At 59.7% G+C, this 27,336-nt stretch overlaps 7 protein-coding genes and 1 non-coding gene across 8 annotated transcripts; 5 read left to right on the forward strand and 3 right to left on the reverse strand.

The window, feature by feature from the left end:
- Nucleotides 1-611: 611 nt before the first annotated feature.
- On the forward strand, nucleotides 612-683 carry SPRG_30099. Its single transcript has one exon. It is a non-coding gene; the product is annotated as a tRNA-Pro (tRNA).
- A 140-nt stretch (nucleotides 684-823) lies between these two features.
- On the reverse strand, nucleotides 824-2,328 carry SPRG_22191 (hypothetical protein; the record flags this gene model as incomplete). Its single annotated transcript, XM_012345891.1, has 2 exons — nucleotides 824-1,150; nucleotides 1,996-2,328. 2 exons carry the CDS (start codon nucleotides 2,326-2,328, stop codon nucleotides 824-826), a joined length of 660 nt encoding a protein of 219 aa, XP_012201281.1.
- A 559-nt stretch (nucleotides 2,329-2,887) lies between these two features.
- SPRG_20259 (hypothetical protein) lies at nucleotides 2,888-10,393 on the forward strand (the record flags this gene model as incomplete). The annotated part of the gene is made up of 1 exon (XM_012345852.1): nucleotides 2,888-10,393. The coding sequence occupies one exon, from the start codon at nucleotides 2,888-2,890 to the stop codon at nucleotides 10,391-10,393; it is 7,506 nt and encodes a 2,501-aa protein (XP_012201242.1).
- Nucleotides 10,394-10,943: 550 nt separating this feature from the next.
- Nucleotides 10,944-13,695, reverse strand: SPRG_20260 (hypothetical protein; the record flags this gene model as incomplete). The annotated part of the gene is made up of 10 exons (XM_012345853.1): nucleotides 10,944-11,210; nucleotides 11,269-11,431; nucleotides 11,489-11,670; nucleotides 11,727-11,930; nucleotides 11,980-12,162; nucleotides 12,220-12,303; nucleotides 12,353-12,490; nucleotides 12,561-12,637; nucleotides 12,697-12,918; nucleotides 12,966-13,695. 10 exons carry the CDS (start codon nucleotides 13,693-13,695, stop codon nucleotides 10,944-10,946), a joined length of 2,250 nt encoding a protein of 749 aa, XP_012201243.1.
- A 1,286-nt stretch (nucleotides 13,696-14,981) lies between these two features.
- SPRG_06770 (hypothetical protein) lies at nucleotides 14,982-21,641 on the forward strand. The gene is made up of 2 exons (XM_012345775.1): nucleotides 14,982-15,101; nucleotides 15,153-21,641. Exons 1-2 carry the CDS (start codon nucleotides 15,003-15,005, stop codon nucleotides 21,555-21,557), a joined length of 6,504 nt encoding a protein of 2,167 aa, XP_012201165.1. The 5' UTR covers nucleotides 14,982-15,002; the 3' UTR covers nucleotides 21,558-21,641.
- Nucleotides 21,642-23,018: 1,377 nt separating this feature from the next.
- Nucleotides 23,019-23,583, forward strand: SPRG_20261 (hypothetical protein; the record flags this gene model as incomplete). The annotated part of the gene is made up of 2 exons (XM_012345854.1): nucleotides 23,019-23,347; nucleotides 23,397-23,583. The coding sequence occupies 2 exons, from the start codon at nucleotides 23,019-23,021 to the stop codon at nucleotides 23,581-23,583; spliced, it is 516 nt and encodes a 171-aa protein (XP_012201244.1).
- Nucleotides 23,584-23,609: 26 nt separating this feature from the next.
- SPRG_20262 (hypothetical protein) lies at nucleotides 23,610-23,868 on the forward strand (the record flags this gene model as incomplete). The annotated part of the gene is made up of 2 exons (XM_012345855.1): nucleotides 23,610-23,804; nucleotides 23,851-23,868. Coding segments are annotated over 2 exons (213 nt in total), but the record flags the coding sequence as incomplete, so codon positions are not given.
- A 369-nt stretch (nucleotides 23,869-24,237) lies between these two features.
- SPRG_20263 (TKL protein kinase) lies at nucleotides 24,238-25,241 on the reverse strand (the record flags this gene model as incomplete). Its single annotated transcript, XM_012345856.1, has 4 exons — nucleotides 24,238-24,476; nucleotides 24,523-24,683; nucleotides 24,739-24,915; nucleotides 24,967-25,241. The coding sequence occupies 4 exons, from the start codon at nucleotides 25,239-25,241 to the stop codon at nucleotides 24,238-24,240; spliced, it is 852 nt and encodes a 283-aa protein (XP_012201246.1).
- Nucleotides 25,242-27,336: the final 2,095 nt, after the last annotated feature.

Genomic DNA, 27,336 nt, shown 5'->3' on the forward strand with positions numbered 1-27,336 from the left:
GTATGCCTAGACCCTACTGTCTACCCTCGCGTCTTCGACGCTATATCACTTTTTTTCCTGCTTGAAAACTGATCAGTTTATCGCTGATTTCGAAAAGTGAGCACGAAACACCACAAAGTGCGGACCAAATTAATAAAATAAAGGGAGGTGGATTGTAAATTACAATCCAACTCCATTTATTTATATCGTACATTACAATTTGTAATGTACGATAGTGATGATCTCGAGCACTTTGGCGTCAAATAGAAGGCAACAACGAGCACACAGACTCAGTAGCAAGTGTGCTATTCTGCTGTCTCAATATTGTCCACTAAATACAGTCAGAGTAGTAAAAGCACATGCGAGATGATCTCCATGAAAAAAGTGGAGTTAGAGTGCAGAAAGCGTCGTCGAATGGCGTAAAATGTGAAAAGGACAAAAAAGGACAAAAATTGCAAGTGTGTTTGTAGGACGAAATGGCCGTAGTTTGTGAAAGAGCGATGCATGAGAATGATGTGGAGAGAGTATATAGTCTATGAGAGAGTAGTAAAGTGCGAATTTGTACATTTAAACGTCAAATATGATGTGTCGATAGTTACAAAACGCGTCTCAAAACAATAAATTGTAAGGAAGGCCCTGTGGTCTAGTGGTATGATTCCTGCTTAGGGTGCAGGAGGTCCCGATTTCGATCATCGGCAGGGCCCTACTTTTTTATTTTTTACTCCTCTACTAACACTATTTAACGTCGCCACCATCTAGCCACAATTTAGCCACCTGATGCCTCCCCACACACCGTCTTGTATGCCTAGACCCTACTGTCTACCCTCGCGTCTTCGACGCTATATCACGGGCGTCGGAGTGCAGGCCGCCGTTGGCGTCCGTGGGAGAGCGGGTCGAGGCCGATATCTTGAAGGGCGGCGTCGATGCGGTCGCGAGGTGCCTTGGGGTCGTTGCGCGGCCATGCGCGGACACACGAGAGCCACAACTCGCGGGTCTCGTTGCCGGCGACCGGCATGACAAAGGGCGTCTTGGCTTCGAACTTGATCTTGTTGCGGTTGGTCCAGATGTAGTGCAGCGTCGTGGCGACGAGGCTGAACCAGAGGCGGTAGAAGACCTTGTAATTCTTGGCGTGCCGCCGCGGCACGTCAAACTCTTCCGGGTGCAGCACGGTCTCCCAGGACCATGAGATCCCCGCCCGCGACCACGCGGCTTTTGGTTTGGATAAGAACGAAACGTGAATCGAGCAGGTGCTGTCTGGTAGTGCGGTCTGACACGCAACGTTGAGACCGAGATACTTCGTGTGCTCCTCATGTACGAGGAGTGTTTAGATTAGTTTATTAGAAGCTCGCGTTGTTGCTGGTGCTTTGAGTGAAAGACGGTTTCGGTGATTTTCCCTCTTTTCGAGGCCTCGCTCATTTTCTGCCGTCTCCGCTTCTTGTGAGTCCGAGTCCGTGACGATACTGTCGCTCAACTACACTTGCACCACAGCCTCGTTGAAGAGCCCGAGCAGCCTGCTCTTCGTCGGCTTCTCCGGCTCCTCGCCCAACACGAGTAGCCGCGACGTCACCTCGTCCCGCGGATCGCGCTCCTGCCTCCGGATGCCGAAATCAAGTTCCTCAACCGAGTGCACACATCGAAGAAAGTCCGACAATAATTCTATTTCGCATCGTTTTATCTATTGTAATCGACGACCCACTTCAACAACAACCACGTTACTGTCCGCGAAGCCGATGTATTCCTACAGCATGCCTCTCCAAAGATGCTATCAACCCATATTTCTGTTATGAGGCCAGCGATGCACGTCCCTCCTCTTCAATACAAGTAATACATATGACAACACACGGCGCGCCACTCGCTCAAAGGTTCATCGTCCGCATTACGTCCGATCGAGCGGCTGCGACTCGAACGCACTTCCCGTCCAGGTCGTCACGGTTTGGAGGCCAAGGTCGGGCACGCTATACGCTGTGTCATGTTTTTGACAAGAAGTCGCGTGCTGGCGCTGCTCACGACGCGCACCGGCGACTGCGTCGGCACGGTGAGCTCCACATTGTCGCACGCATCGACCACGATGGTGCGGCAGGTGCCCGTAAACGCAACGCGGACGCCGCGGCAGCGGACGAGCTCGAGGCTCGAGATGACCGACACAAAGGCAATGTCAATCTCCTTCGATGCGGTCACCGTGACTTGCGTCACTTTCTCGTCCATGGTCAGCGAGCAGCGCGCGACGTTCGAGGCAAAGACGCCGCTGGTCCGTGGCGGCACACGCAGCACCGCGTCGGACGCATTTGCAAACGTCACCGGCGCCGGGCGGCGCTGCATCGACGCCAAGAGCGTGTTGGTGGCGAGCATATCGACGACGGCGTTTTCGTATCCGGATGCAGCCGGGGCGCCCTTTATCCGGACCAGAGATTCAGGCGCGCGCTTCAACGTCATGAGCGCAAGAGACAGCGAGCGACGCACGGTGCCACCCACCTTGTTGTGCACGGCCCACGCGACTGGTCCTCCGACGTCGTCCGAATCATCGCCCGGATCCATGTACCGGTGGTCGTGCATCGAATCTAGCGCCGCAGGCGATGGGCCATCGGGCCACGACCGTGTGGCGCGGCCGTCGGGCCTTTCTCGAGCGTAGGACGATGTTGAAGCCGCGAGCGAGATCTTGGATCAGACGCCAAGAAGGCGGCGTTCGGATCAGTGGGCGAGCGTGGCCATGGCTTCAACGTCGCCCGGAGTTTTTCCGGTGCTCGCGGGGTATTACATGTTTGACTTGGAGTTTCTATGCACGGCCACTCACGCGGCTGGGACACGCCCCATCACCTCTCGTAATTCCAGTGCGGCATGTCCGGATACGGAGGGTGGCAGCGTATCCGGCGCGGCCGCAGCCAGCGCATGAGGGTATTTGCGCATTTTCATGGTCGTCGTCGTCGCCGCGTCCGTGGCTGCGCTGGGCCTTGGCCTGGCCGTCGCCGCGAACGACGAGGGTTCGTGGATCGATCCCGAGACGCCGGACGCTGCCAAGGTCATCCGCGTGCCTGCGGCCGGCGTCAATTTCTTCGAGTCGCCGACGACCAACGAGTACCGGCTCGTGTTCTCGGACGAGTTCAACACGGATAGCCGGCCGTTCGAGTCGGGCTTTGACCACAAGTGGACTGCGCTCGAGCACATTGACACGACCAACATGGGCCAGCACTACTTTTCGCCCAAGGCCGTCCAGACCGACGGCGGCAACTTGATCATTACGACGTCCAAGCCGAAAACGCCCTTCCACGACGCGCACTATGTGAGCGGGAGCGTCCAGACCTGGAACAAGTTTTGCTTTACGGGCGGGTACGTCGAGATGAAGGCGATTCTTCCTGGCAAGTGGGGCATCCCGGGCACGTGGCCCGCCTTCTGGATCATGGGCAACCTCGGCCGCGCCACATATCTCGGGTCCCAAGAAGGCATGTGGCCCTGGACGCTCGACTACTGCGTGCCCATGGACGACATGATTGACATTCCGCAAAAGATCAACGCGTGCAACAACCTCACGGACCCGGACGACCCGAGCTCGCTGCCCGAAAAGTATGGCCTCCACCCGCGCCAAGGCCGCGGCGCGACCGAGATCGATGTGTTTGAGATCCAGATCAAGAAGAAGGACGACCCGGCGTTCATGTCGACGTCGCTGCAGCTCAGCCCGGGCTTGACCGACGCGATGCGCCCCGACTCGGGCAACCTGCCGGGCCCAAACCAATGGTACTCGAACCTTACGTTTGGCAACTACACCAAGATCAACAGCGACTACTACGGCGAGCGTGGCCGCGACTCGATCTCGGCGCTCACGCAGCTCCAAACCGACGCCTTCCTCAAGTACCACACGTACCGGCTCGAGTGGATGCCGGGCTACGACGGCTACATTCGGTGGTGGGTCGACAACAACTTTCTCTTTGAGATCGCGGGCGCTGCGCTCAACAAGTGGGCCGACGGCATCCCGCCGCGCATGATTCCCGTCGAGCCGAGCTACCTCATTATCTCGACAGCTGTCTCGGAGAAGTTCTCGCCGCCCTGCGACGGCCAGCTCTGCGACTCGCTCTGGCCCTCCAACTTTACGATCGACTATGTGCGCGTCTACCAAGGCCCGCGCAACGAGTACACGTCGCTCGGCTGCAACCCGCCGGCCTACCCGACGCGCGACTGGATCGCCGCGCACCCGGTCGAGTTTGGCCTGCCGTGGTACACGTCGCTGCCAGCGTCGACGTATGCGCTGCACGCGGGCGCCGGTCTTCTCAGTCTTCTCGGCGTGTACATTGGCGTCATGGGGCATGTCGCGAGCTGGCTCGCGGCGCCGCTGGCCACGTCGACGCTGAGCGCATGCCTTTTTTACACGCTCTTCAACGTCGGCTTGCCGTCGCTGCCGTTTGTGCCGATCACGCTCGCGCTCCTCTGCGGCGCGGTCTTTGGCGGTCTCTCGAGCCTCTTGCGCGTCTCGGCGCTCGCGGGCAGCGCCGTGCTGGTCGCCGTCGTCGCCGTCTTTGCCGCCGTCGAGCTCTCGTCGACGCTGGCGCTGCAGATCGTGTCGGGCTGCCTCTTCTCGCTGAGTTTGACCGCGCCGCTCTTCCTCGCGTCGACGCTCTTGCTCGAGATGGTCGCGACGTCGGTGCTTGGCGGCGTCGCTATCGTCCTCGGCGTCTCGCGGTTTGTGAGCCACGGCGACTTTGCGCTCGGGCTCTGGTACGCGTTTGGCACGCTTCTCTCGGGCGCGCCGCCGCAGCCGCTGTGCACGGTCTACTGCTGGGAGCTCTACGCGACGTGGGGCCTCTTGACCATGTCGATGCTGCTGCTGCAGCTGCTCGTGTGGCTCCAGCACCCGACGGCATTAGTACCTGGACAGGATGCGGCGAGCAAGGTGCCGTTTGCGAGCACGGACGCGCGCGCGTGGAAGCCGGAGGGATCTTCGGCGCCGAACCTCTTCGCGCTGCACGCGCTGCCGCCCAAGATGCAGCCGTTCGCGCCGCTCGGCAAGATTGCAACGCACGTCGCGCGCACGTTTGGGTTCCAGCCGGCCAACGCGCACAACCAGATGGAGCATTTGCTCGTGCTGCTCACGAACGTGTCGCGGGGCAGCCAGAACCCGTACTTGGTGTTGCACAAGTCGGTGTTTGAAAACTACCACCAGTGGTGTCGCAAGCTGCACGTGCCGCCGGCGGTCGGCGGTACCAGCGTCGAAGACATGGTGACGGACCTCTGTCTCTTCTTCTTCATTTGGGGCGAAGCGAGCAACTGCCGGCACGCGCCCGAGTTTCTGAGCTTTCTCTTCCACCAGATGAAGACCGAGTATGCGACGGCGCGCGGGTACCGGGACCCGGGCTACTTTCTGGACGCGGTCATTACGCCCATCTACACGCTGCTCAAGACCGAGATGGTCGCCAACCAGCGCGACCACGACGACCGGCGCAACTACGACGACTTTAACGAATTCTTTTGGACGCCGGCGTGCCTCCAGTACGACTACAAGAGCCCCGAGTACCACAATAGCGACAGCTTTGCGGGCCCGCCAATCGCGACGGCATGGAGCAGCGCGACCAAGACGTACTACGAGAAGCGGCACTGGCTCACGGCGATCCGCGCGTTCAAGCGCGTGTTTGAGTTTCACATTGTGTCGTTCCATCTGCTCGTCGCGATCGCGTTCACGCAGCACGCGTCGATGCGCGCGTCGATGACGCTGCATGTGGTCGCGAGCGTGCTCTTGTCGCCGATCTTTCTCGGGGTCTTTTGGGCCAGCCTCGACGTGGCCGTCATGTACCACCCGAGCGTGCCACTGCTGCATGTGCTGCGCCTCGTGGTGCGGCTCGTGCTGCGGCTCGCGGCCGCGACGCTCTGCGGGCTTTTGTACTGGTATGCGTGGAACACGCCGACGTATTGGCGCATCTTTTACATGGTCACGGGCGTTGTGCACATCCCGACGGTGCTGAATGCGCTGCTGCAAGTCGCGCCGGGAACGACCACGTGGCTGCGCCAGAGCACGTGGCCGCTGCTGGTCGTGCTTCGGGACACGCTCTCGCCGCTCAACAAGCTCTACGTCGGCGACAACGTCCTCGACACGGCGAGCGACTCGGTGCAGTACCAGTGCTTTTGGGTCTCGCTCATTGGCTGGAAGCTCCTGTTTTCGTACAAGTTTGAGATCGTGCCGCTGGTGACGCCGACCTTGCTGCTCTTTGCCGACCACACCGAGAACGACGTGAGCTTGCTCTTGACGTCCGGGCTCATGCTGCTCCAGTGGCTGCCGTTTTTTATGATTTTCTGCATCGACATGACGATCTGGAACTCGATCTGGGTCGCGTTCGTTGGCACGTTCGTCGGCTTTTCGCTTAAGATTGGCGAAGTGCGCACGTTTGACCGCGCGCGCCACGCGTTCTTCCGGGCCGCCGACGCGTTTAATTTGAAGCTCGTCTCGAAAGAGAGCAAGACGGGCGGCGAGCTCGCCGCGCACAGCCAGACGCCGTTGTCGGGCTATGGCACGCTGCACCAAGAAGTCTTGTCGCTCGACGAGGGGCTCGTGCCCGGCGCGCGGACCAAGTCGTCGTCGACGCCGCTTCTGAGTTTTACGCGCCGGACGCCGTCGCGCGCCGAGAAGCACCTCGAGCGCCATCGCAAGTGGACGTCGTTTGCGACCGCGTGGGACACGATCGTCGACTCGCTCCGTGCCGACGACTTTCTGAACAACGCCGAGCTCGCGCGCCTCAAGTTCCAGCGCATCCCGAACTTTGAGCGCAGCGTGTACTTGCCGCTCTTCCAGCTCGCGGGCTGTTTCGAGCAGTTTACGCTGCACGTCGGGACGCAAACCGATGTGCTCACGAGCGCGAGCATTGCCGACTTGCTCGAAGACGCGCCGATGGTCGAGGAAGCGATTGGCGAAGTGTGGGAGCTCACGAACTGGGTGCTCAACAACGTGCTCGGGCCGTGCCACTCGAACGATGTGCGCTTCATCTGCGCGGCCTTTGCCGGATGGATCGACCGCGGCCTGTACCACGGCGTGCAGTGGCAAAAGCTCGGGTCCGCCGCGACGGCGCTCGCCGACGTGCTCGGGTTGCTGCAGGCGCAGATGCCGCACTGGAAGGCGTCGGCCAAGAACATTCCGTTGCGCAAGCCGCCGAGCGAGTACGCACAGTTCCAACACGGCGCCGCGACCAAGTCGACGGTCATGCACAAGTCGGCGTCGACGACCGGGCTCGCGTCGATGGGCTCGTCCGCAGACGTGCCCCGGCGGTCGCGCGGCTCGGGCGTCGCCCGCATTGCGGCGCTGCAGCAAATCCCGTCGGCCGCACCGTCCACCAAGTCGCTCGTGACGCCGATTCCCCAAGTGCACTTGCTCCAACTGCGCGAGAAGGTCCGGACGTTCCTCAACACGATCAAGGCGATGCTCGCGGTCGTCGACGAAGCCGACGTGCTCGTGCCCGAGTCGAAAGCCATGAGCGACCGCCTCACGTGGGTGCTCACGCAAGAACGGGGCTTCATGTGGGACGACGAGTACAGCAGCGAGCAGCTGACGCTCTTGGTGTTTGATCCGCACGCGCTTACAGCGGTCGCGCACCTGCGCGGGCTCCTCACGCTCCAAAAGGCCGAAGCCGAGCCGAGGTCGTTTGACGCGCGGCGCCGGCTCCTCTTTTTTGTCAACTCGCTCTTTATGGACATGCCGTCGGCGCCGCCGATCGACGAGATGCAGTCGTACTCTGTCATGACGCCGTTTTACGCCGAAGACGTGCTCTACTCCAAGGCCGACCTCGAGTCGAAGCGCGACGGTCTCGACGTGCACACGCTCTTGTACCTCCAGACGCTCTACAAGCACGATTGGGAGAACTTTCTCGAGCGCGTGCAGCCCAAGAAGAATCTATGGAAGGACGCGCACACGGCGCAGGAGCTCCGGCTGTGGGCGTCGCTGCGCGGCCAGACGTTGGCGCGGACGGTCCAGGGCATGATGTACGGCGAGGCTGCAATCCGGCTCCTCGGCGACCTTGAGCAAGTGCCGTTGGCGGCGATCGAGGACATTGTCAAGACCAAGTTTACGTACGTGGTTGCGTGCCAAGTGTACGGTCGCCAGAAGCGCAACAACGACCCGAAGGCCAAGGACATCGAGTACTTGCTGCACCGGTTCCCGAATCTGCGCGTGGCGTACATTGACGAAGTCCGCGTCAACTACCAGAAGGACCTCTCGTACTTTTCGGTGCTCGTCAAGGGCACCGAGACACTGCACGAGACGATCGAGTGCTACCGCATTCGCTTGCCGGGCAACCCGATCATTGGCGAAGGCAAGCCCGAGAACCAGAACCACGCGATCATCTTTACGCGCGGCGAGCATGTCCAGACGATCGACATGAACCAAGACGGGTACGTCGAAGAGGCGCTCAAGATGCGCAACGTGTTGCAGACGTTTACGAATGGTCCGCGCCCCGTCACGATCGTGGGCCTGCCCGAGCACATCTTTACGGGCAGCATTAGCTCGCTCGCCAACTACATGGCGCTCCAGGAGACGTCGTTCGTCACGCTCGGCCAGCGCACCCTCACGCGGCCGCTCCGAGTGCGCATGCACTATGGCCATCCCGACATCTTCAACAAGCTCTTCTTTATGACGCGCGGTGGTATCTCCAAGGCCAGCCGCGGCATCAACTTGTCGGAAGATATCTTTGCCGGCTACAACAACTGTCTCCGCGGTGGCACCGTCGCGTTCCCAGAGTACATCAAGTGCGGGAAAGGCCGCGATGTCGGCATGCAGCAGATCTACAAGTTTGAAGCCAAGCTCGCGCAAGGCGCGGCCGAGCAGTCACTCTCCCGCGACGTGTACCGGCTCGCGCACCGACTCGACTTTTTCAAATTGCTCTCGTTCTACTACAACCACGTCGGGTTTTACCTCTCGATGTCGTTCATCATCTGGACCGTCTTTGTGCTCACGTACATTCAACTGCTCCGGTCGCTCCTCGGCCTCGAAGGCATCGGCGGCCGCGAAGCCGTCATCCTCTCGCAGCTCCAGGTCATGCTCGGTCTCGTCGCGTTCCTCACGACTGCGCCGATGCTGGCGACGATCAGCGTCGAGCGCGGGTTCAAGGCCGCGCTCACCGAAGTCGCGATGGTCGTCGTCACGGGCGGGCCGCTCTATTTTCTCTTCCACATTGGCACCAAGTGGTTTTACTATGGCCAGACGCTGCTGGCGGGCGGCGCCAAGTACCGCGCGACGGGCCGCGGGTTTGTGACCAAGCACTCGCACTTTGACGACCTCTTTCGCTTCTACGCGAGCTCGCATCTGTACGCAGGCACGGAGATTGCGGCCGCGCTGAGCTTGTACTATGCGTACACGGCCACGACGCAGTACGTTGCGCTCACGTGGTCGCTCTGGCTCGTCGTGTTTTCGTGGACGTGCTCGCCGTTCTGGTTCAACCCGCTCGCGTTCGAGTGGTCGGACGTGCTCGAAGACGCGCGGGTGTGGGTGCGCTGGCTCCGCGGCGAGGGCGGCCACGGCAACCAGAGCTGGCTCGCGTGGTTCAAGGATGAAAACATGTACTTTCTGCACCTCCGGCCGTGGGCCAAGGCGTGCGTCTTTGCCAAGTCGCTCGTGTATCTCGTCGTCGGGCTCGCACTCCTCACGGCCGACGACGCGTACCATTCGTTCGCGGCCGAAGCGTCGTGGCTGCCGCTCACCGTGCTCCTCGGCCTCGTCGGGCTGAACCTGATGGTGTTTTCGGCGTTTCTGGACGCGCCGTTCGCCGAGTCGGGCGGCATCCGCTTCCTCAAGCTCGTCGTCGTCCTCGTCAACGTGGCCGCGGTCCTGTACGCGACGACGTCGGTCGACGGCATGGTCGCGTGCGCGGTCGCTGTCTACTACCTCGCGGCCGCCGTCGGTTCGTGGACACTGCTCTTTTCGGGCTCGGACAATAAGCTCGCGATCACACTCTACTTTGCCCATGATGTGATCCTCGGCGGTGTCTGCCTCGGCGTCATTACCTTCCTCTCGGCCATCTACGTGCCCGGAAAGATCCAAACGTGGCTCCTCTACAACAACGCGCTGAGCCGCGGCGTTGTCATTGAAGATATTTTACGCGCCAACTCGCAGCTCCACGACCAAGAAGACGACTTGACGTTTGTGCACATGAAGAAGATCATCCTCGAGCAGCAGCGCGTCATCGCGGCGCTCACCAACGGCAGCGACAGCGACGAGATCAAGGGGAGCCTCGGGCGCGCGCACGTGAGCGACACGGACCTCTCGGAGCTCAAGGACGCGAGCTGGAAGCTCACGAGCATGGTCGACGAAGCGCCCAAAAGCACCGAAGTGGACGTCCCGTTCCACCGCGTGCGCCGCGCCAACTCGAGCGACACGATGGGCGCGATGCTGCGCGGCAAGCCGCCCATGGGCGCGCTCCCCAAGCCGCCGCCGTCGGGCCCGTCGACCTAGACTGTGTATCAATCTATCAAGTGTACATACATTTTACAACCAATGGTATGCGTCGACTTGATGGCGTTGCTTGGCGATACAAAGACATGGAGGACACTACGGGGCGTCGGGCGCACGTCCTCAACGAGACGGCGGCGACGACGCTTTCAACTTGCTTCAGGGAAAGTGCATTCACCTCGTCGGGTGGTCGAGAGGTGGGCTTAAGAGGTTGGAAGCCAAACGGCAACTGACGCGACATCTACTGCTACGCTACCGCGCGGTCTCGTGACGCCACTTCCTGGGACCGGGCGTCGAGTCTTGGGGATTCTTCTTTCGATAACGTAAAGGCCCCTTCATGGCCTTTTCCATTTTGGAGGACCCTAAAGTTGTGTGAAGGAAGCTGTCGGAACATCCCAGATCTTACGCGACGTGTGCCAAGAGAATCAAACACCTTGCGTGTGCCATCGATTGCTTCTACCACGTAGTACACTGTACTCGTGGTGCCGCAAGAACGTTGAACGAGGACACAACGGAGCAAGAGAAAATTGGTTGAGGGGGTTTTAAAATACGATTAGTCGCGGTGGTTGGCAAAGCCGCGGCGGAAGAACGACATCATCGAGCGGCTCGACCGGTCGCTCGGGTCCTTCAAGATCGAGTTGGACGGCACGATTTCGTCTTCGTCGTCGTCGGCTTCGTGGGCGATGCTGCCAATGACGTCGAGGTCGTCGTCGTCGTCCGACGGCTCCATGAGCGTCCGCAGCTTGGCCGCCAACGGCTCGGACGACAGTGCGACCTTGGCGACGACTTCGTCCACGTGCTTGCGCAGTGTGAGCGTGATCTATACACACCATGAGCCAAAAAAGAAAAAACAAAAAAATCAAAAAAATCAACGCTACATCTTGTCGGTCTTGGCCGAGCTGGTCCGGGTTGATGTTGGTAAAGATGCCGTCGCTGTCAGCGTCAAAGCACGCTTCGACGTCGCCTTCGCGCGCCGTCGTGAGGCGCGTGTACAAAAACGCCATGCGCGGTGCGTTCTTCACGATAAACGAGTTGACAACCCTAATCCCCCATGACATTGTTGGAAAAAACGCAAAAAACGCAAAAAACGCAACCGACCTCATGTAGGGCTCCTTGACGCCAAACTCGACTTCGGTCGACGAGTTGAAGAGGAGCTTCGTGACGAGCACGAGAATGCGGCGGCTGTTGGCGTTCGGGACCTCGGGCACGAGGCCGTACGCATGGGGCGTCGTAATCGCGGGACAAATGAACCGCAGAAAGAGGAAGCCGCCCATGATGGCCTACAAAAAAGCGATCTGAATACCGAAAGACACACGTCTTTACAGGGCTAATGTACCTTGACGGCGGAGCTGTTGCCGTCGTTCTCGGCTTCGTTCTTGTCGAGGAAGCGCTCGATGAGCTTCTCTTTGAGGTACCGGCACACGTGCGCAAACGAGAGCGGGAGCTGGTCCATGTGATTGTAGATCGCATCGACGATGGTCTGGCACGCGTCCATGAGATTCTGCGCATTGATCTGGAGTTTGAGCGGGTCTGCGAGGCTCTATTTGGGTGTGGCTCGATGTGATCCATGGATGGGGCGTCGTCTGTACCGGGTCCTTGGCGATGTTGAGCTCATAGTCCTCAATGTGCTTGTCGGTGCAGAGCGCACGGATGTGTTCCGAGAGCGCGGTATGGATGAAGCGCAGACCCACCGACTTGGAGTACATGGAGAGGAGCCGACTCGAGTAGTCGTCGGATCGAAACAGCGTTTGCAGCGACAGCGCCGAGTGCACCTAAATTCAAAAAATATGCAAAAATAGGCCACAAATCTCGGCAAGCGAGTCGAGTACCTCCGTGTCGATGGACCACTGCATGAGCTTGTAGAGTGCGTGGCGGCTACCGTAGACACGCAAGAGCGGCAGCAAGAGCGCCATCTACAATGGAGTGTGTTTTGAGTTTCAAAACGCAAGCATCGCCACGGACCTTGTCACTGCGCTGGCACGTCGTGAGAAGGCTCGTGACGACAATCATATCGGGGCGGACGAGCAGCGACGTGAGCTCGTCGCCGGCCTTGTGGAAGCTCGAGAGCATGCTCGTCTTGGAGAGCCGCATCTCGTCGTCCTAGAAAGAACATCCATGTTTTTTGAGTTTGCACGTTTGATTTTGCACTTGAAAGTGCAATCTGTCGTACCTCGGAGAGACGGTAGTCGCGCATGCCGCCCGTGGGCTTGGGCGTCGACCAGCCCGAGTCTTCGGTATGGTCGGGCTCTATATGTATATATCGATATATCGATTGCAACAGCATCAAGTGGATACCAAATACATACCTGGCTTGGTGCCGTAGCGCGATTGGAACGACGACGGCGAGTGCTCCAGCAGCATGATGGGCGTCGGCACCGCTTGGGTCGACCGGAGGCTCTCAAGCGTCGGGCGCGACTTGTGCCGGCGGATGTCGTCGTCGCTCACCTCGAGCATGTCGGCCATGACTTTCTCGAGCGCGTTCAAGACGCTGCGCGGGTTCTTCTTTTGAACCATGTCGTCGCTGGCGCCTAGGTGCACGCCTTCGAAACGGCTTGGGACAAGGAGGCAATGGTACCTGTCTCGTGGGTCGTATGCATCTTCATCGAGAGCGACTGTTGCAAGTTGCGCGTGAGCTCGGCGAGCTCGGACGTGGCTTTGGTCAGTGCTGCCGTGTCGATACCATCCGACGTCGACGGCGCGGCGCGGAGCCGGTGCATGGTCGGGAAGAGCGGCGGCTCCGGGTCGGCAAACATCTCGACCGCCACAGCGGTTTGCTGTAGCATCTCGAGTTGCTTGCGCTGGGCCGCAATTTGAAGTTCGTTGTCGTGGACTTGCTGGAGGAGGTCGCGGACCTGGCAGCGGGCCTGCTCGAGGCTCGCACGCACATGGTCGTACGAGGCTTGCTGCAGGCGCCGGATCCAGTCTATCCTCACGTCGTTGGAGCGGGCGCGGAAGAGCAGCGACCGCTGGAGGCGGCTCGTGACCTTGAAGCACGGACCGCACTCCTCGGCGAGGATATGCGACTCGTTCGCGCTCTTGTTCTTGTAGATGATGTCGACCGACTCGACGCTGCAGCCGTCGAGGCTCAAGACGCCACTTGGCAGCTCGCGCATCTCGCGGTAGTAATACAGCAGGTTGTTGTGGAGGCACACGTAGTACTCGACCCAGCCCGACTTGAAGCTCTTGCCCTTCTTGGCCATGGTCGCGACAACTGGGCTGAGCTTGAGGAGCTCGTCGCCGCGGATGGCGAACTCGGCGCCGAGCGCCTGGAGGCTCGCGGCCACGGTCGGGTCCATCGGTGGCATGCTGCGGCGAGGGGCTTTGCACGATGTCTTCTTCTCCAGCATGAAAACGGCCTCGTTACTCACATCGCGCCTTCGTATTAAAATACGTCACCTGCACATAGGAAGTGGCTGTCATTTTATTGCCAACGTGCAAAAAGGCCATTGGATAAAATCCGCGACATTGTTGCACCAATGAAACGCAGCGACACAACGCGCGTGTGGCATCAATGACGAGCGAGCCGCAGGTTCAAGCAGCGTCGCAGGTGCGCCAAGGGAGTGCCCGCACGAGAACGACCTTGCTATATTATATAGTAGATGCTATGCGAATAGTAGCATCACATTCAAGACCGGTATACTAGCTTCAGGAGTCCAGCCACCGAGAGCGGATAGCCAGCCTCCTACGCACCGGGACGTGACGACGGTCCGAGAAGGGCACCCGGGTACACGTGCTTCATTGAGGATTGCTGTGGAAGCGGAACGAACGGTATGCATACGACGGGGATAGGGCGTACTCACGTACTCACTATTACTTGGGGCGTCCGATGTGCCAGGCCTGACGAGACAATATACGAGCCGAACGGCGTAAATGAACGGCTCATGCATGCAACTGCGTGGGCTTTGGCGAGTACCTCACCGCAAGGGTACATAAATTCAATACCCTTGCTCACCGACGGCGACATCATGGGATACTTGCAGGCTCTTTAACCCATCCCACCATATATCCTTGGTTCTCTCGTTCGCTGCGACGTCTTGTCGCCGGCGCTTGCTCGCTCGTCAAATCGTCGACTCGCCGACGACGAGTCGTTTGGTACGGTGTTGCCGGTGGCAGCGTTGCGAGCTGGAGCAGCTAAAGATGCGTGTTTTTATCCTTGCACGCGCCGTTGGCCTCGATTTGGACTGCTCGACGCCGGCGGGTGGCCTTGGCGGAACGGCCATCGCTCGGGCGCCTACCAGCACCTGCAAGAATGCAACCATTTGTGTGACGTCGATTGACGCATAGCACGGCCACATGGCGCCGGGGCTATTAATACGTGGGGACGAGCTAGCGAGGCGTGTTATTAGACGAGCGCGAGTATCTTTTCCGTCCTCTTCAACACCGCACATCCCCGCACGGCCGATCGCTGCGCGAGGAGAGCTCGTGCTTCAATGCTGTCTCGAACTACCTTTATGGAGTAGCGTCGCGTTCGTGTGCCGCTGCGACTAAAGTGCGACTAAAGTTGCGTGCGCATAGACCTTCTCCTGTCCGGAAACGAGTCGTTGCGTATCCGGATTCGGCCCCTCGGAGCTTCTTTGTGTGGCACAAGAGAGTCTGACGTCAACCGGCAGCGATGGTCGCCTTCGCTTCGCCGCTCTTCTGGCAGATCCACTACCTCATTACGAGCCTAAGTAAGAAGAACTTCAAGACGCATGTGGCCGAGCTCAACCAGGTAGACGACGACGACGCATCTACATGCGCATCGGCTCATATACATGGGTAGCTGGTCGGGCTCTACGGCGAGGACGCGCGCGTGTACCTCCTCGGCTGCCTCGTGCGCGAGATTGACTTTCGCGATACGAAGAGCCACAAGGACTCGCTCAAGGTGCAGCTGCTCACGCATGAGATTGGCCAAGCCTCGACCAAGCCCAACTTTACGACGTACCTCGTGCATGCGATCCAAGGCGACGGCCAAGGCAGCGTCGTGAACGAAGAGTTCCTCTTGCATTTCTGCAAGGTCGTCAAGCTCAGCTTGCCGCAGCAGATTACGATTGGCCTTGCGTTTGCCAACGTCGAAGCGCGCAGCCTCGCGATGGAGGCCATCTCGTTCCTCAAGACCAAGCTCCCGGAGCTCGCGATGGCCGGCGCCAAGCTGCCCGCCGACGTGCTCCACGGCCTCGTGTACCTCCTCCGCACGGACGACGCGTTCCAGATGGACCTCGCGCAGACTGACTCGTTCCTTGCGAGCATCGCGGCCGTGCATCCGAGTGAGATGTCGAGCCTCGAGCTCAAGCCGCTCACGCTCGGCAACGTCGACCTTGTCGACTGCCTCGACGCCAGCGCTGTCTCGGACGCGCTTCTCGACGACGTCCTCGGCGCCGGGTCCTTTTACGATCTCATGGAGGACGTGGGCTACAGCTGCACGGCGACGCCCAAGGCCTTTCGCGGCCTCCTCGCCGAGGCGGGCTTGGAAAACTCGCCGTCGATCCCGCCGGGCCACGTCGCCGGCATGCTCTCGATGCTCACGCGCACCTTCAAGGGCTTGCCGTCCGACGGCGCGGTGCTCATCTCGACCTTGCCGTCGTTCGAGGACGGGGACTCGGCGGTCATGGACCCGCCGCTCGAGACGTGGAACATTGATGTGATTGCCGACGTGTTTGCGAAGGACTTTCCGTCGATCAAGTGGCCGAAAGTCCAAGAGAAGCTCGACCGCGACGACCTCGACGTCTCGGACCCGGTGCGCTTCCGCGTGCTCTTGAGTTGCTACCAGCTCATTTCGCGCACCAAGTTTCGCGTGCTCCCGCTGCTCAAGCCGTGGAAGCACAAGCGCGTGCATTTGCAGCTGCTGGCCGCGGCCATTGGCGCGCCGCCCGAGGTGGTCAACTTTGCCGACTCGCCCAACAAGCTCTCGCCGTTTGAAGGCGCGGACGCAACCGGCGCGCCGAAGAATGGCGCGTGGTTCTCGCTCGACGTGGTCGAAACGCTGCTCCTTCTCGGCCAAGGCGACGGCTACAGCGACGTGAAATCGCTCCTCGATGCGGCGAAGACGGCCTGTCCCGACGTCCTCATTGCCAACTTAGCGCATGCGACGTCGCGCTGGAACGGCCTCCGCGAAGAGCTTTTCTGCGACCTCTTTTACTTGTACGTGGCCGGTCGGCCGAACGCGGCGCTCATTGTGCGGTACCTCTACACGGTCGACCCCAAGCTCGTGCTCTACGCGTGCGTCAAGTGCTGGCTCGGCGCGCCGCACCTCCTCGGCCGGCTCTTCTCGCTGCTCCGCAACACGGGCGATGCCTTTGCGAGCATGCTCGGGAGCAACTTTTACTCGTTTGCGCTTGCACTTGCGGTCATGGCCGCCAACCACGACGTGCTGACGCTCGACCAGTGGCTCCTCGAGCGCCTCGGCGCCAACGCGACAGTCAATGTGCCGTTTGCGACCTCGGTCGTGGCCTTTGTGCATAGACAGTATGCCCGCGCGCTGCCGAAAGTGCAGCTGACGCCGGCGACGAGCGGCGCGCTGACGGTCGAGTCGCTTGCAGTGACGCTCAAGGCGCTCGTGTCGCTCCCGCTGCCGCCCGCGCTGGGTATGGAGGTCAAGAACGTGGTCGCGCTCTGTGCCAAGGCGCATGCGATCCTCAAGGAGGCCGAGCCGGTGGTCGTGGTCGCGCCGGCGCCCGGTGGCGTCACGGTCGAGATGATTGAGGAGCAAGCGAACGCGTACTTTCAGCAAATCTACACGTCGGAGCAAAACATCAACGACGTGGTTGCGATGCTCAAGCGGTTCCAGGCGTCGAAAGACGAGACGGAGCGCCAGATCTTTGTGTGCATGGTGCACAACCTCTTTGACGAGTACCGATTCTTTCCGCGGTACCCCGAGACGGAGCTGCGCATCACGGGCGTGCTCTTTGGGAAGCTCATTGAGCACCAAGTGCTGCCCTCGACGTTTCTGCAGACGGCGCTGCGCCTCGTGCTTGAGTCGCTCCGCGAGCCCACGACGTCCAAGTTTTTCTTTTTCGGCGCCTGCGCGCTGCAGCAATTTGTGCCCCGGCTCCGCGAACTCCCGGCCTACTGCGCGAACTTGAGCCAGATTGCGCACCTCCAGCACGCCTTGCCCGAGATTATGCGCCAAGTGAACGCCGTGACGCGGACGCTGGGCGCCGAAGCGCTCGTCGTCGACGATGTGACGCCGGCGCCACAAAGCGTGCCGCCGCCCAGCGTGTCGATTCCGCCGGTCGCGCCGAGCAGCCCCAAGATGATTGCGATGCCGCCGCCGACCGCGTCGTCGCCGGCCATCATGGACGTGGGTCACATCTTTGGCGACGACAGCCTTCTGGACGAGAGCACGGCGCCTGTCACGGAGCCCGAACAAGGCATTGTGGACCGGCTGCACTTTATCGTCAACAACATGAGCATCTCGACGCTCGAGGCCAAGCTGCCGGAAGTCCGCCACCTGCTCTCGCCCGAGTACTATACGTGGTTTGCGCAGTACCTCGTCTCGAAGCGCATTGCAACGCAGCCGAATTACCACGCCGTGTACCTCATTTTCATGGAGAAGGTGCACGCGCCGGCGCTCGAAGCCGCGATCTTCAAGACGTGCCTCCAGCAAGTGCGCACACTCTTGACGTCTGGTACGATCACGACCAACTCGCAGCAGCGCACGCTGCTCAAGAACCTCGGGTCGTGGATGGGCCTCATGACGCTCGGCCGCAACAAGCCGCTCTTGCAGCGTGACGTGGATCTGAAGGAGCTCCTCTACGTCGGCTACGAGACGGGGCACCTCATTGCGGTGACGCCACTCGTCGCGAAAGTGCTCGAAGGCTGCAAGAAGAGCAAGATCTTCAAGCCGCCGAACCCGTGGATCATGGGCCTCATCCACGCGATGAGCGAGCTCTATGACGTGCCGGACCTGAAACTCAACCTCAAATTTGAGATTGAGGTCCTCTTCAAGTCGTTCAAGTTGAGCGTTGAGGACCAGCTCAAGGCCAACTTGCTGCACACGCGCGGGGCGCCACCGCGCACGTGCAACCCCGACTTTAACATCAAGGTGGCCAAAGTCACGGCGTCGACGCCGACGGGGCGCACGTCGCCGCTGCACGCCGTGACGCCCAAGTCGTCGTCCACCAAGCCGTTGACGCCGATCAAGCCCGTGCTCAAGACGAAGGAAGCGTACCCGCCGGCCAACAATGGGTCGGCGACCGTCTCGGAGGCGACGGTGATTCCGAATCTCGCGTCGTACGTGGCCGTGAACCCGGATCTGCCGCTGCACCACGTCAACCTGCGCCGGCTCGTGCCGCTGGCCGTCGACCGCGCGATCCGCGAGGTCATCACGCCGGTGGTCGAGCGCAGCGTCACGATTGCGTGCATTACGACGCGCGAAGTCATCCTCAAGGACTTTGCGACCGAGGTCGACGAGGCCAAGATGCGCAAGGCCGCGCACGTGATGGTGTCGTCGCTCGCTGGGTCGCTCGCGCTCATCACGGCGAAGGACCCGTTGCGCAACTCGATTGCGTCGCATCTGCGATCGCTCCTGCCGACGAGCGACCCGCACCAGGTCGACCACGTCGTCAACGTGTGCTCGACCGAGAACACGGACCTCGGGTGCATGCTCATTGAGAAGGCGTCGTCGGAGAAGGCGATGCGCGACATTGACGAAGCGCTCGGTGCGGCGTACGCGGCCCGGCGCCGGTACAATCCCAAAGACGCGACGGGTCCGCCTCTGGTCTTTGAGGGCTCGGTCCCGCCGCCGCCGACGCTGCCGCCCGTGTTTCAGCCGTCGCCGCACGGCATTTCGCCGCACCAGTGGATGGTGTACGAGGCGTTTACGCGCATTCCTCGCCCGACGTCGTTGACGCCGCCGACAACGCGGCCGGACGCGGCCACGTCGGACGGCCTCTCGGTGCAGCAAGCGCTCGAGCGCTTTGCGGTCTCGATGGAGAAGTTTGAGGTGTTTGTCCAGCACATTGTGCGCACGGCCCAGCGCGAGCTCCCGAGTCTTCTCTCGCTGCCGCAAGACAGCGATGTCTTTGGGATCCTGCGCGACATTCGCGCGCTCGGTGCGAGCGTCAAGGCGAATGTCCGGGAAGAGGCGTGTCTCAAGATTGCCAACCGCGTCGTCAAGTGCATGTACGAGCTCGGAAAAGGCCGCGGCGACGAGCTCTTTCTCGACATTCTCGTGTCGTGCCTCGACATGCTGAGCGCGAGCTGCGACGGGCTCAAGAAAGAGGTGGTCCGCTGGATCCTCAGCATGGCGGTCGACGACAAGCTCAAGCTCCACTGCGAGATTATCATTGCGCTCGTACGCCTCAAGGTCGTCGACGTGAGCGAGTTTGACGCGTACCTGACGCGCAACATGGAGCGCACGGGCCTCGCGATCGAGTTTGCCGTCTACGTGGTGCGCCAGTGCCTCTTTCTGGACCACGTGACGCTCGCCAAGCAGCTGCCCCAGACGCTCGACGCGCTCGAGCGGATTGTCGAACGCCACGGCGCGCACGCGGCGACCAACAAGAACATTTTGATTCTCTCGAATCTGCTCGAGGAGGCCAAGAAGCCCAAGGTGGCTGCGACGCCGTCGACACCGCCGAAAGCCACGGCGCCGGCGCTGGACCCGGCGGCGTTCCGCCACACGGTCAGCAACGCGATGGAGCACTGGGTCGCACTCGTCAACGACCCGAGCAACAACCACAGCAAGATGCACGTGCAGTTTGTGGCCATGCTCAAACAGCACGGTCTCCTCAAGGACGAGGAGAGCATGGGCGCGTTTTTCAAGGGCGCGATTGAGATTTGCGTCGACGTGTGCCTCAAGAGCTCGTACCAGCAAACGTCCTCGGCGACGACGACCAAGGTCCCGCTCCAGTACAACGTCGTGGACGCGTGCACGCAGCTCATCGTGTTCCTCGTCAAGTACCTCGACGCGAACGCGACGACGAAGCTCACGGTGCTCTCGCTCGCCGTGAATGCGATCGTGTCGTCGGTCATCTCGGCCCACGACGCGGCCGTCAAGACGAAAGCGCTCTTCGACCAGCGCGTGTACTTTCGGTTCTTCGCCAACTTGCTCAAGGAGCTCACGATGCAAGAGCCGATGCTCGACGCGATCCACCTCCAGGTCCTCAACACGTTTGCGGGCGCGTTCAACCAGTTGCAGCCCATGTCGGTGCCGGGCTTTTGCTTTGCGTGGACGGAGCTCATTAGCCACCGCTGCTTTATGCCGATGCTGCTCCGCGCCAAGCAGCAGCGCGGGTGGCAGATTCTCCACCGCCTCCTCATGAGCCTGCTCGTGTTTATGGAGCCCTTTCTTCGCCACATGCCGCCGCCGGCGTCGGTCGGCGCGTTGTACAAGGGCACGGTCCGCGTCGTGCTGGTCCTCTTGCACGACTACCCCGACTTTTTGGCCGAGTTTTACACGAGCTTTTGCGACGTGCTCCCGGCCGCGTGCATCCAGCTGCGCAACGTCATCTTGTCGGCATTTTCGCGCTCAATGCGCCTCCCAGACCCGCTCACGCCCGGCCTCCAAGTCGCGACGCTCCCGGAAGTCAACGTGTCGCCCCGCCTCATGCCGACTTGGAGCGCGGCGCTCGCGCACAACCAGCTCAAGGAGTACCTCGACGCGTTCCTCTTTGCGACCTCGAACCGCGCGGCCGTCTTCCCGCACGACCTCATTGGCAAGCTCTTGCGGGCGCCGAGTGCCGACGCCGAGTCCAAGTACATGCTGCCGGCGCTCAACGCCGTCGTGCTGTACCTCGGGAAGGAGGCGATTGCCGAGATGGCGGCGGCGGCCGAGAAGACGGCCGTCTCGTTTGAGCAGTCGGCCATGATGGACGTGTTTCGCTTCCTCGCCGACGAGCTCGACGTCGAAGGTCGGTACTGGTACTTTAGCGCGATGGCCAACCACCTCCGGTTCCCCAACAGCCACACGCACTACTTTAGCTGCGTGCTACTGTACCTCTTTTCGCACGCCAAGGCGCCGAGCGTCAAGGAGCAGATTACGCGCGTGCTCCTCGAGCGACTAATTGCAAACCGGCCGCACCCGTGGGGCCTCCTCGTCACGTTTATCGAGCTCATCCGGAACCCAAGCTACAAGTTTTGGGACCAAGAGTACCTCCACTGCTCGAGCGAGATCCGCGACGTGTTTGACGACGTCGCACGCACGTGCATGGGCTCGGTGCCGTTTCCCCGCCGCAAGGACGAGTAGGACAGAGATCGATCCCCGCCGTGTCGATTGTTTTCTGCATGTTTCATAATTGTGTACGCCATTAAAGAAGATCCAAGATTGCATTCACATTGCTGCCTGGCTTCCACCAGTGCCACCTGCTCTTGGTGGATGCTTGCTTCGGACGCTTCTCACCAAAGCCCACGACTGTCATTCCGGTCGCGGATCACGACTTGAAGAAGGGTGGGCCCAGTAGGGGTTGACGCAAGAGGCAGTCGTCCTCTACTTCTGCTTGCTACTCCTCGATGCATGTGGCCGTGGCACCATCTCTTGCTCCAGAGGACGCTCGAGGTATTAGTCGTGGAGGTGCATCTGACGTGGCAGCACCACACGTCGCATATGGATCCGACGTTGAGCCTTTGTGGATGGACTTGTGGTACCACTGATGTGCTACAGTATTACTAGTATAATACGTGGGATGGGCACTGGCGAAAGCGAGCTGAAGCCGGAAGAAGGCTGCTGCGTCCTGGACGTCGTGTACATGCCCAGGAGGCTTGCAACATAGCACGAGTCTCCTCGGAACGACGATCATCCGTGCATTTCTCAATACTACATCCTGGCACTGCGAGAGTCTTTTGGACGGACGCGAGAGACGGCAGCCAACCACGATCAACAGCTTTTCTCGGTCGCATGGGTAGGAAACCGAGCCCCTTACCTACGGGTTAGCCCAGCAGCTGCGCCGGCGCCAAAGATAAGGCGCCGAGCCCCACTCGGGTTGCTTGCGGTTACTAAGCCAGCAGAGAGGGATCGATGGCTGCGATCGTGTCCGCTAGTCGAAAGACAAATAAAATAAAATGACCCGACAAGAATGGACGCTGCCACGTCAGACACGCGTGTGGCAACTTCAACAAATTGTGCCAAGTTGCGAGTGTCGGTCACTCTTTTTTCTTGAAGGCTTCCGTGGCACCTGCCACGACATAAGGATCGATTAGCTATTAAATAGTATGTACGCTCCTTTCATCGCCTTGCAGCACCCCCGTCCCTGTGTGCTCTACCTCATGGCTCTACCTCATGGCTCTACCTGGGCATTTACATCGAGACATGTCTGTCTAGCTACATATAGAAAGTACGGGTTGAATATGTTAGCTTCTCACTTGCGCAATGGTGCGAGTGGGGAGGAGGAAGCGCGGGTGTGTGGTCGGCGCAGCGATGACATTGGTCACGACCAAAAATTGGCGCCATGACGTGGCACGCCGACAGGCCGTTTTGCGTCTCTCCGGTTTCGCCGTCGGTAGCGTTGATCGCGACAAAATCAACGACCGACGTACACTGCCGATCTCGTCCCCGCTTTGAGGCGCCGCGCGAGAAGCCAAGTTGCCGTTCGACCCCATTACTCTCGCCGAGAGTAACACATGGACGACAAATCGGAGGAGGAGCGCGCTGGACGGTGATATGCGCCGCCGCGTTGGATCGCCTTCCGAGTGCATTTTCTGATTGTGATCGATGGGCAACTGCCAAGGCAACTGCGCGACCTTGGACCCGCTGCGGTCGCCGCCGCCACAAGTGCGGGACCCGAGTCTCTTCCGGCTCAAGCTCGGCTCGGTTGTGCAGTTCCGCGACCTCACACTCTTGACGCCCGAGCCAGCGCTACCGCCGTGGGCATCGGTGCACAGGGGGTACTACTACGGCGTGCCCGTCCTCGTCAAGCAGCTCTCGCGCCCGTCGAGCGCGGTCGTCCAGTGCTTCAACTGCGCCGTCCGCCTCCTCGTGACATTGGACCACCCCAACGTTCTCGAATTCGTGGGCGCGAGCCTCGACGCGGGTCCCGCCATGTACGCTTTGCAGTAGAGATGGTTGCATTTTCATGTGTACGGTGTCTAGCTACATGGTCACGGAGCGGCTGGAGCGCGGCGACTTGGCGTCACTTCTGGCGAGTGCGACGCCGCTTTCGGTCACCACGCGGCTCTCGATGATGCTCGACATTGCGCGCGGTCTGCACTACTTGCACGCGCAGAAGCCGCCGATCGTGCACCGCAACGTCACGGCCCGCAACGTGCACATTTCGTAAACGCTGTTTCCATCCTACTTTTTTGTGCCGTTAACGCTCTTTTGGTTTGCCTAGGGGGGATTTTCGCGCCAAAGTGGCCAACTTTGATTTGTGCCAAGCCGACGACACGCTGGTCGAGAACGGGTTTGATCTGGGGCTTCTCGTCGACGACGACAATCCCGAACAGGCCGTCGACGACAACCTCGTCGACGAGCTCGCCAACGTCTACTGCTACGGCCGCGGTACTTCAGACCCCTTCGATTCCGAGGACAATGATGAATTTGATAGTGCTTGTGCACATGGTGACGAGGCAGCGGACGACCGTAAGTGATGGGAACTACAAGAAAGACGCTGTCGGTGCGTGGCCCACCGACGTCTTGGACCTCGTCGACGCGTGCGCCCAACGGGTGCCAACCGACCGGCCAACATTTCGCGACATTGTCGATCGACTCGGGAGTCTCCTCATTCGAATGGAGCAGCTTGCAATAGAGTGGAGTCTTGATGATTGAATGCGTCTCATATCTTATAATGTTGTGTATCTTCTGTGTCGCCGTCGCACTGCCCACCCTCGCCAGCTCTATTGGACAACGCAGTGGGCGTGGGCATTTTGGTTTCGCACTGTGCGAGCATGCATGCAATGCAAAATCACGCTTCATTACTTTAGCAGAGTGCAGTTTACGGCGGGACGGCATCGAGGATGGCCTCGAGGCGCGGGACAATCGTGTCAAAGGTCGGACGCTTCTCGGGATCAGCGCTCCAGCACTCTTTCATGAGGTCGAACAAGTCGGCAGGCCACTTGGCCGAGCGGTCAAAGACAGGGCGGTAGTGCTTTTGGACGACGTGCTCCAAGATCGTTGCTTCGGGGGCGTCGACGTTGGCATACGGCTCTTTCTTGGTCACGACTTCGACAATCACTAAGCAATTATAGTAAACGACATTTCAAGAGAGGGCCAGACGTACGCATGGCGAAGCTGTAGACGTCGACCTTGGTCGTGTAGTTAGTGGCGCCAGTGAGAATCTCGGGCGCGGCGTAGAACGGAATCCCAATGTTGGTCATTGCGGCGGCGGCGGCACGTTGACGGGCAAACTCAAGGTTGCTGATCTTGGCTACATTGCCACTCCTATGTACAGGGTAGTAGTGGGCGCCCAATCGACTTGAACGACGACGACACGTACGAGAGGTGGATGGTGTCGGTCGTGAGCGCGCGGTGGAGAATTTCATGTCCATGGAGATAGCGCATACCGCTCGCTACGTCGTGCAGGATCTTGATACTTGCGCCGGTATCGAACCACAACTTCTGCTCCAGATGATGGCGCACGGTGCCGAAATCGGTCGATTCCGTCAGCACGAAGCTACACATTCAAGATCTCAGCGTGTGCTCTGTTGGTCGAGGAGCGTCGTACACGCTCGATGCGTCCATCCCGATCCCGATGACCTGAACCACGTTCGCGTGATTCGCCTGGGCCAAGCGCGCGATGCGCCAAAGTGTCCTGCGCTGCACTTCCCCGCACTGTTCCCGCGGGAGTACGTACACATGGACGTGATCGCCGTTGTATTCGCCATTCCGGACTTCCACAAACGGAGGGTTGGTGACGGCCGTCGTGGACACTTGGCCGACGACCAAAAAATTATTCTCGATGGGCGCGGCCGCAACGATCTCGTCGAGCGAGTGATCCATGGCATTTGGATCCATGGTGACGGCTCGATGAAAAGGCAAAGTGGCGAGCGTGGAGGCAGCACGAATCGGCGTCCATCTGGTTGACTACAGTAAATACTGTGCATGTCTGTCTATCCCATCCGTGACGCGTTCTCCGATTGGCTCCTTCGCTTCGCACATGATTGTTGACTGGACGCATGGATCTACGAGCGAGTCTATTTTAGAACTCGCTCGATAAGGTGTTTAGAACTTCCATACACCTTATCGCGACATTTGACAAGAGTGTCTGGAATTTGATTAAAAGAATCGCCACCGAAGGACTTGTCGAGAAGCGCACCATGAGGACCCCCGGTCACCCAGAGGGCGGCCGACCGGGTGGGTCAAACTACCCATCTGCCAAACTACCGGTATTGCGGCTGACCAATCACATGCGTCCGTTCTCAAAGCACCCAATCATAGCACGCGACGTCTTGTGCACCCGATTCCCCTCCCGTACAGTATATAAGCAGAGCTACTGGAGACTGCTGAGATGCTGCTGGTATTAATAGGCTCTCCCGTACGAATACAGACGAATACTACCGGCAGTTATTGACACATCGTATCGCTCCATTGGTATCGTTCCGTGCACCGGTTCCGATGCCAACGCTGAGCGAAGAAAGAGGCGAAACCACCTGGCACCTGAAAAGAATCAGCCTTGCTGACCACTTGATAATTTTGATCTTGTCGTGACGACATGGATGTGGAAAGGCCATGTCGTTCGTTGAAACTTCAAGCTCATACGGCACACTATCAAGTTTGTATCAAGTGCAGCTTGGCTTCCATTTGCCCGCACAAGCGCTTCAAAAACACAAGCGAATGCGTCGACAGTAGTATCGAGCTATCAATGTATCGAGTATCTGCACGGACTCGGTGCATTGCATAGGCTGCTCCTCGTCATGAGCGGTAACAGTGCGTTACTGTTGGACCAAGGACATGTAGATGCATACTAGTATGCAGTGTCGAGTGGTGTTCATGTGTCCCCTCCCCCACAAAGTGCTCGTCTACCTTGTCTTCCTCGTCGACGTACTTGGTTGCAGATCGCCTCGACTTCGGCCTTGGACGTCTAGCGGCGCCAAATTGAACCAAGTCGAAGGCAGTATGCACGTGATGCGACCGCCAATGAATGGTTTCCTGGTTCAACGAGTGCCCGATGCCTTCTATAAGGTTTGCTGGTGCTATATTACATAAAACCGTTTATTGATTGTTAGAGGTATGCACATAGCGAGGTTCAACGGTGCGGACTTCCCATTTCGACCAATGTCGCACACCGTGCCGCCTCTCGACCCGATCGCTGCAGTTTGCACCATTAGCTTCGACAACTTGGCGGTCGGCGAGCTATTGAGCTCTTCCTTAACGGGGCCGTACAACACTGTCTCTCACGGCAAGCTGTACAAGAGCAAGGACGAGCCGTGGAGTATCGAAGTGGATATCCACACCACTAGCGTCTCGAGATGCAACCCGTCGTCGCTCAAGCATCTTGAGCGCATTCGGCGTCTGCTCTCTCAAATTGACCCCAACGTGCTCCTCTACTACGGCATTGCACGCAAAGACGCAACGATGTACGTCCCATTTCGTGCATGGCGCGGTTCGAGCGTTTTTTGTAGTTACGTGGTCACCGAGCCGACCACGGACACGCTACAGTCGAGACTCGAAAGCGGCGCAGCGCTGGATTCCCGCGCGTGTATAGACATCCTCTTGCAAGTCGCCAAGGGTATGCGCCGACTGCATGCAGCCGGCATCGTCCACCGCTCGCTCACAGCCAACTGCGTCCATTTCACGTGCAATGGCCCCTTTGCTGAACGCGACTGATGGTGTTATTAGGCACAGCGGCGAGGTCAAGGTGGGCAGCTTGGAGTACTCGCGTCCGCACAGCGAGAAGGCCATGACCAACATCGGCATCCCGTTCTACGCCGCGCCCGAGATTCTCACCGGCGCCACCAGCTACACGGAAAAGGTCGACGTCTACAGCTTCGCCATGCGTACGTCTGGCCCTCTCTCTCTTCAGAAGTTTTTACTAGAATTGCTTAGTGATTGTCGAAGTCGTGACCAAGGAACGGCCGTACTTCAACGTCGACGC

Source organism: Saprolegnia parasitica, assembly GCF_000151545.1.
Source record: "Saprolegnia parasitica CBS 223.65 unplaced genomic scaffold supercont2.25, whole genome shotgun sequence".
Taxonomy (NCBI): domain Eukaryota; phylum Oomycota; class Saprolegniomycetes; order Saprolegniales; family Saprolegniaceae; genus Saprolegnia; species Saprolegnia parasitica.

Bases quoted from the DNA above. Each gene is read 5' to 3' on its own strand.
- SPRG_06770 (XM_012345775.1), top strand. From the start codon at position 15,003: ATGGTCGCCTTCGCTTCGCCGCTCTTCTGGCAGATCCACTACCTCATT. The intron at 15,102-15,152 runs GTAGACGACGAC...ATACATGGGTAG, and splicing joins ATGTGGCCGAGCTCAACCAG to CTGGTCGGGCTCTACGGCGA.